The sequence below is a fragment of the Saccopteryx leptura genome, chromosome 2 (assembly GCF_036850995.1).
Source record: "Saccopteryx leptura isolate mSacLep1 chromosome 2, mSacLep1_pri_phased_curated, whole genome shotgun sequence".
NCBI lineage: Eukaryota > Metazoa > Chordata > Mammalia > Chiroptera > Emballonuridae > Saccopteryx > Saccopteryx leptura.
This window is the reverse complement of record NC_089504.1, coordinates 276,592,549-276,601,282: the sequence shown is the minus strand read 5'-3', so window position 1 is coordinate 276,601,282 and position 8,734 is coordinate 276,592,549. Positions and strand designations below refer to the sequence as shown.

The following is an 8,734-nucleotide window of genomic DNA, read 5'->3' as shown; positions in this document are numbered from 1 at the left end:
CTGAATGGCAGGACCACACATTTGAGTACTCAATCTTACCGTTTTCAACCTGCTGAGATTTTTAAATTTTCATTCATTGTATTATCAGTAGTCTCTGGATTCATATTATTTGTAAATTTCAAACTGTCTTTAGTGCAAAAAATGAGTCCAAGGACATAGGACTGATGTAAGCCATCCGAGTGCTCTCCGTGTTGACAGATTTAAACAACCATGGTCGCACAAACTTTATCATGCATCAGAATCATCTGGAAGCCTTGTTAAAGGATTGCTGACCTCATTTATATGTGACTTCTGAGAATTTGCATTTCTAACAAGTTCCTGGGTAACATGATGAACACACTTTGGGTCCAATTAATTGTTCAACCTGTTATCACCACAGGGACCATGAGATTCCTTACGGCCTTTTTATTTAAAAAAAGGCTTGGAAGACGCGCCTGGCGGGAGGGGGAGGGGAAAGGCCTGGGCTTGCTCCTGGAACTGAGCGCAACCTTACAGACCTTTCAATATGGGTTCAGCTTGACTTATTCTTATGCTGGATTTATGCTGACCCCAAAGATAATTTCGTCCTGGTGTTCAAATCAATTACTTATATTATGGTTCCCTTTTCATAAATTTCAAGCTTCCAATGAGAATGAAAGGATAAGCAGTTCAGCCTAAACTAGCCAAGTCTAGTAACTCCAGTGTTGTGTCAAATAAATATTTAAATGTCAATATTGTCAAAGATTGAGTCAATTCTCCTGGAGACATGTTGCAGTTTCCAAACAGATCTAAGTTCACACAGCTCTCGATTAGAAACTAAAGGGAACACTCAGCCTTCCAAATGTGGAGTCAAGGAAGAGAAATTTCAAATGCCCTCTGGTGTTAAAATGAAGCATTGTAGTTTTTCCAGTCAAAATCATTAAGACTCTACCTCCGATGCGATTTGGCAGATTCTGGAACACAAGTCAAAGCAGTGGTCAATTAGCTTTTGATAATAAATACTATGTAACTTGAGTGTAGCAGCTGTTCAGTAACCCTCTACCCTCACCCCAAAATATGCTCCGGCAACAATATTTTCACTTCATTTATTCTTTTAAAACAAGTCATTTCATACAGCATTTGTATATTTAAAATCACACACCTCAAATAAAATCAGTGCATCTTAATGATAATGGCAATATCACATGAGTTGTACAAAATAACACTGGACATCTCCCAGGTAGCAGCAGTGCATTAACTTTGAAAAAAAATGCTGGCAAATAGACAAAAGAACACTTTAAAAACGAAAACACACTGTCCATTTTCATTTAGAAAAATATTTTCTTAAAACGAGAAAAACAGAATTTTGTTGTTTCAATCTTCTATTACGTTTTCAAGTCATGATCTAAAGCTCTAGGTCGTGTTGTTTTCTTTTTGCTTCTGGTATTTCCTCTATTGTATTAATACAAAAAGTATATACTGCTTGACAAGCTATACATATTTAAGTTGTATATTAAGCTGAATTCAATACCTTTTTAAAGGAAGAATTATGTTGCTATGGAAATTATATTTCCTGTAAACAATTTGAGTCCCGAATGGCACCAAGGTAAACTGGAAAACTGTCAGGAATTGGGTGCTCTGGTCCTTTTAAGTAACTTACGGGCTACAAATGACCACATAGCCTATATATTAGTTACAAAGTAGGCTTATGTAAGCTTAGAAATTCTAAAGCTTTTTTAGGTTAACCTTTTTTTTTCAGCCTACAACTTACCCAAATCTTATCTTCACTATCCCTCAACTCCTAGTTTTAGGTTTGTATTTTTACAAACAAGTATAAAAAGGCATCAAACCAAAATGCTTATATTCATATTTTTATACTTGAATGACTAGCTTTTCAGTTATGACCCTGCCACATTCTATGCCAAGAAATGAGGGAGAAAGGTTAAAGGTGACACAAAAGCATTGCTTGAAAAATTTTCCAAAAAGCATATTCAGGAGTAGGAATGTATCCATTTGAGGCTCTCTTCCGTTTCAGTGTACTTGATTGTCTGCCCCTGTCTTCCTTCACTCTAAAACAGCATGGGAGGGTGAGCAATCTTCTTTAGTCATATGAACCAAGACCTAAATCTGCACCCCATAATTCAACATCAATGTAATAATCTCTTCAAAGTCAATTATTCCAAGCACTGAAAACAAAATACCAGCCGATTTTTGGAGAAGAAAAATACAAAACTCTTCCTCACAATCAGGGAAGTTTTATATTCTAAGTTGGATATGTGCTGAAATACTATCACTTTTAGTAAGAAAACATCTTAGTTAATAAACTAGCTTATTTGAATCAAGTGTTCCACTGCACTTTTAAAAATGTTGCTTATTATGTTTGACACTTTTAAGGCCTCTGACTCAAAAATCAGCTCCTGTAAAATGTTTGCTTAGAAACAAAGGAGGAGTTTTAAGAATCTAATCTTTTCAAAGTTCTTACAGTCATCTTTTGTGCTACAAGGACAAATCTGAATACTGCACTGTACAATGAATAATAAAGAATCACATTGTAGAAATAGGTAACATTTTGAATGCTAGGGCACAGAGCATGCTCCTAATAGTTACTGAACTGAATGCTACTGTTACCAAACAGCAGAATGTTGTACCACTGGATGCACTATATACACTGATAAAAATTGTTGGTAAGAGCTGACTGTAAGCAGTTCAAGAATTATGTATTTTAATGTCTTCAATAAGATCCCTGGAGATGGCTAACATGTAAACTTTTATTGCACATTTTTTAAAGTGCTGCAAATAATAACAAATGTATATTTTAACACATGAAAATACACAAATCTTAATATATGGAAGTTTAGGAAGGCCACCTGATTCGTACAGAAAAAACATCACTCTGTTGCTAATCTTGCATACTCCCCATTCTAATTTTTTTTTTTTTCAAAAAAGACATAGAAAACTATGTTTAGCTAGGGGCAACTTGCAACATTCATGTTTTAAAGCTACATAGGATAGAAAGAATATGCTTGATAAGCAAGCTAGGCCTGGGCACTTAGGGGCATGTATAGAATATAATGCAATGTTAATTCATTCCTGATTATAATTTTATGGGAACTTGAATTTCATGTAATAATCAAGTGGCATTACTATATTAGTCTTTTCCAATGGGGTCAAGCTGACCAGCAGCCAAACTTTCAAGGGCTCCACTTGACTGTGCCCATTTTTCATTCGTGGGAAACAATTAAAAAATCAATCACGAACCATTAACAGAATATGTACCACACTAGCATCTTCATGTGGCTATCTTATTACAAAATTCCCAAGGATATAATTTTACCTTCTAAAATTGCTCTATCTAGAAGTGCATCTTCATAGCCCTAACATCTAATTTTTAAAACCAAAGAAGAGTAAGGGAAAGAAGAGTAACAAAAAGAAGTGGGGGATGGGAAAGCCCAATCTTCCTTCTACCACTGATGCGAACTATTCTCATTTTAATTAAAAAAATATCCTTGTATGGCAGTCAAAAACAGTAACTGAGAGGGGTTTCATTCTGTTCAAGCACAAATTTAAGAAAAAAAAAATTTAAATTTCTTTGCAAGTACTAAATCCATGGGTTTTCAAAATTCTCAAAATTAGAACTTATAAGTGCAGTAAAAAACCTTAAATTCTGAGGCTCAAAATTGAGTTTAGAATAAGTACAAGTTTAGGTTTTTAATGAAATCAATATGAAGTAAATAATGAAATAAAATAATTTGCAATCTTGAATTTTCCATAATCTGAACATTCAAGTTTTAGAGCTGAATTTCAGCAGCTGATTAATTTTAAAAAGCCACTATTGAGAGTAATTTAACTGAGTATCATTTTCCAATTGGTGAGTGGACAGCCTAGATAAGAGGTAAACTAGAACAAAATAAGATCCCCTGAATAAACTCTTGACACCTGCTATAAAAGTATAAGCTTAAATGTGTACACACATACACACATACACACACACTTAAAATGAAGGGGTTTAATTTTATAAAACATCAGGTTCTTTGTTTAAGCAATAGAATATAGGGTATACTCAATTTTAAAGTGACAGAAATTTATGTTTGGAAACACACAAATAGATGCCTGGTACATTATAAGTTACTCAATAAATATTTGTTGTATGAATATACCTCTCTAAAATTCCAGTTAGCAATGTCAAGTTTTGCCTGGTGAAGTACCTAAGAAAGGAAGGCAAACAATTTGATGGATGTTACCCAGTGGTATACTCTTACCTTGCAGTTCTAAATTTAATATTTTCTGGGGGAAATAAGAGATATGAAAACCTTTTGGACCAGAGAACAGATAAGTACCAAGAGATTTTCAATCACATCCATTTGTACGTATTATGACTACCAAACATTATGTATCGCAAACTCAAAAGTGCTGTTTTTAAGGCTCAGTAAAACAGAAAATAAAACTTTTAAGTTATACTGACCATAATAACTTTTTCCTAAAGCAGTTATTTACACAAAAGGTACTCAAAAAATGTCATCTAATGATTTCAAGCATACTTTGAAAATTGTTCCTTAAAGGTTCTTTTCCCCTAAATTGTTTATGTGTTTCCTAATTTAATATGGCCACCCCCACCAATGGAAAGTGCTAAAGATAAATCTCAATTTTATAACATTTGTTGAGAAGATATGATGAAAGAGATATAAGTGCTTTAAAGTATACCATTGGCTTTTTAAGTGAGATACTTAATAAAAATAAGACCAATATAACAAAACTTCACAACATTAAGCCTCTTCACATTATGTGAGACAATGCATAATGCATCATAATTTAGCATCCCTGATCTTCAGAAGATTTACAAAAAGAGGTAGAAAACTTTTATCTGGAAGCTCTCATAGTGAAGCTAAATTTTAGAGGGTTTGCTTTAAGGATTAGTCCGCTAAGCAAATGGCTATATGTCTAATATTAGGAAGAAGCTTATTTAGGTAAGGCAAGATTTAAAAACTGTCACATTTTGGAAATGAAATGAATTCAACATTATTACCCCAATTACTTCAAAACTCTTCAAAAGTCCAAGTAAAAGATAGTGGATAAGCAAAGTGTTGATTTGCAGAAAGGTGAAATTATTAAAAGACCATTACTGGCAGGATAGGGCTTAGATACTGTTTAGAAAATCAAAAGATCTCACAAAAACCAAACCAAAGCATAGCATTATCACTTGAGATGAAGATGTTTAGGAGCAGGAGGAAATACTCTTTAACAAAAAGGTGGGAAAATTAAATCCTTCCAAATCTTTATAAAGAAAAGCAAAATTCAAGCATTCAATAAACTTGTGAATTCAAGCATTCATAAAACTTCAATTAAAACAATATACCCTGCTTAATTTTAAATTTTATCCAATGTGACAATGATTAATAAATGAATTGCATCAAAATACGAGGCCAACGGTCATTTAAAGCTTCAATAAGCTGTTCAGGCACCTTTTCCCTCAGACATTCTACTTTTACACACAAGAAATCCTACATTGGGCACTATCAGTTCCTGTTTTTAGGTAACATTCTCAGGGAATAGACTCATCCCTGTAAAAATTGCTTGTGATGTACTTATAACTGGTTAAGTACACATTTATAAAGTGCACCAAATTGCAATATAAAATCAGTGTTGACAATGCTGTGTATCTTCATTTGAGGAATCAATTCATAATTTAGAAATTATTAACTCAAGAGTCTTTAAAAGGATTCAGTTACTGCAGACACTATGGTTTATGTCCAGTGGCCTCAGGTGAGGCTTTCCGCATTACCCAAAATATGAAGCTGTTTTCTTCTACAAGTTAATGCTGCTGGGTGCTAGTTTATAATACTAAAACTCAATCTTCTGGTTAGTGTTGGCAGGTAGCAAGGTTCATCTATTCTGTCATCCCAGCAGAAAGAGAGCATGTATCACCGCTGTAGACATACATCTGTAAACTTGCACACTAATTTTAATCTTAACAAGGAATTTCAGTGCCTTAGTGGTTTTAAGTTAGAAGGATGGTTCAAGCATTGTGTCCTTTGTTCCTTAGGGTTACGAATAGCTTATTGGAAAACCCAGACCTTTCTGGATCCGTGAGGTAGTAGGCTTCAATCCTTGTCATGAATAGATCACACTTCTCCAAAGTTGGTATGGCCTGTCTCCTTGGCATGTTCCCTTGCTTCTGCTTGTCCAATTAATCCCTTTTGACACACCATGCATCTCAGGGTGAAGCGGTTTACATCAGTAAACTGTCTCTTTCTTCTAGCTTCATCTGCTAATTCCAGTGCTTGTACAAGAACAATATCATCGTTAGAGGAGAAAATGGTCAGCGGAGGGGTGTCTGGGTCAGGAAAGTTACGCTGAAGTGGATCATAGTGGACGCCATCATAAATAAGCAGGACTCTCTTGGTATATTCCGCATCTTCCCCAAAACGATCAATTCTTACTGTTTGTGTATCCACTACACATATTTCACATTGATAAAATTTAGACAGAATTGATATCTCAATAGCTCCTCCCCAAGTATCATCTCTTTTGATCCATTCACAGTACTCTTGATTTGTTTTCCCCAGTATTGCTTCACTATAGAACTCTGGATTACTTGCTACAATTTGTGCTATGAGGCGTCTCATCTCTGGGGCACAAGCTGGATTCAAGACTCCTCCTTCAACAACATAGTACACACTTGTAAAGAGGCAAGAGTTGTCTGCTGGGACCACGGTTCTGGAAAGCACAGGCAAAGTTTCCCTGACATAACTAGGAGCACCATGTCTGGTAAGTGCAGGTGAAGTGTGGAGCCTGCTTTGGTCTTCTTCAACGATCAGCATGTCACCTGTTAAAAATAAAATAAATCCAGAACTGCGGAGAAATTATAGATGAAACTGGGTGTTCACTAGCCAAGTCTGTAAATTACAAACAGAAGGAGTTAAAGTATAAGCTGGGGTTACTAGGGAGAATGCAGTTTTGCAAACAAGTGACCAGTAATACTTCCTGTTCAGCAAATCTTCATAAAGTTCAAAATAAAAAAAGAAGCAAAATACTTTAAGTTGCAACCCAATTTTGTGAAGGGGCTCAGGTTGTATACCTTTACAGTCACTTAAAAAGATACATTTCAAGAACACATTCGTTATGCTTGCTCTTTGTATTTAAAAAACACAGATCTTCCAAAAGTTGTTTATTATAGACTCGGCCACTAGGGGGTGCTCCACCTCCTGAAAGTTACCTAGTGTGTTTGCTGTTTACATGATCCCTGATACAACAGCGGGAGGCTTTTAATGACCAATATTGCTATTCAAGCTTTAATACTGGACAGAAATAACTGCTGTTGTTTAGAACTTTAGTGGACGCGTAAAAGCAAACTAAATGAGTACACCTGTCAAAGTCCATATATATGAAGGTGGCTGCAAAGACAAACCAAGAGAACAAGAAAAGTATCTTGCATCCTTCAGATCTGCTATCTTATTTCAGTGAATAGAGGGAAAGGACTATCAGGACAAAGAAAATAGGTTCTACCGTTTTTAATACTCTTGTGGACGCTGAGGGAAAACAAGATGAATAAGACGTTTACAAGATAGATCGGAAAACAGACCGAGGAAGGGAGGACTCCAAAGGCTCTGATATAGGTTGGGACCTCCCTGTCTCTTTCAATCATTTGCAAAGTCAAGGAGTTGCCAGACACTTGTCCCGGCCTCCATCCGAGTTCTCTGTGCTTTAATCTACCCTTATCCGTGTTCTCAAAGCCCCCGGCTGACCCACCGCCACCTTGCTTTCGCTCTTTTTCTGTTCTCCCTCATGCCCCAGGCCGTCTTCCCACGACTTCCCCTGGCCCTAGCCTCGACTCCCTTACCTGATTGGATGGGCAGTTCCCCCAGCGTGGCATCCCCGTCGCTGAGATCCAGGCACTCGGGTGGGTATCCGACAAGGATTCGCTGACAGCCAGGGGCGATCCCGGTGATGGCAGCAATTTGGCTCTGGAGTTCTCTCACCCGGGTCCGGCTAGATAACTCCTGCAAAACATACGTACCATCCTTGGCTTTGCAGCGGAGCCGCCACATCGTGTCGGTCCGGCTACCCATAGGCCAGACACCCGTGGGACCAGCCTTGGTCCCGGCAGCAGGATGACAAACGCCGCCGGGGCCACCAGCCGCAGACTGGATTCCAAAATGGCCACCCTTTGCCGGGCCAAACATCGCGAGAAGTCACTAGCGGCTGCAGTTTTCGCGATACTTCGGTGTAGTTCTGTTTTAGCACTTGAAGAAGAGCGAACTCTCTTAAAGTGACAACTAATTTTTGTCCCCAACCTTCAGGAGCCAAAGGATGAAGATTTATCAGTATTCCTAAAGAACAAAAAGTCTTGCTACCTGTAGAGCGAATGAGGCGCCCTCTGCGTCGGCAGCATATATGCTCAAGGAAAGAGGGCGGCGAAGGAGTTCCTGAATCCAGTACATTGGAATGTAATCTTGCACTTACAGAGGTCGGAGATTGTTAAATTAGGCCTTCAAACTACGCCGGGAGATACAGAATCATTGTTCACAACCCAAAGGAATGCCAAGAATGGTCAGTGAGTCAAAGGACCTGTCAAAAACAACCAGACACTCGTGAATAGACTCATGGCTGCAGCAAACATTGACTCATTGAGGTTAAGGGATGACTGGCCTTTCCACCTCCAGGCGACTGTAACTTGAAAACGTCCATTTGCCACATCAGAAAGCGCAGTATGAGGTCAGCCTCATACTGCACTAGGCTCTAGGGCAATTGCTACATTCCGGGGAGGAGGCATGGCAGT

At 37.6% G+C, this 8,734-nt stretch overlaps 1 protein-coding gene across 2 annotated transcripts; it reads right to left on the bottom strand.

The window, feature by feature from the left end:
* Positions 1-1,049: 1,049 nt before the first annotated feature.
* On the bottom strand, positions 1,050-8,433 carry YOD1 (YOD1 deubiquitinase). Of its 2 annotated transcripts, XM_066361882.1 has the most exons (3): positions 8,310-8,433; positions 7,796-7,955; positions 1,050-6,781 (listed from the first exon to the last, which is right to left on the bottom strand). In XM_066361882.1, the coding sequence occupies exons 1-3, from the start codon at positions 8,394-8,396 to the stop codon at positions 6,078-6,080; spliced, it is 951 nt and encodes a 316-aa protein (XP_066217979.1). In that variant the 5' UTR covers positions 8,397-8,433; the 3' UTR covers positions 1,050-6,077. The 2 variants fall into 2 exon arrangements, with proteins under 2 accessions (XP_066217979.1, XP_066217978.1); XM_066361881.1 differs by lacking the exon at positions 8,310-8,433 and having other exon boundaries at positions 7,796-8,302.
* Positions 8,434-8,734: the final 301 nt, after the last annotated feature.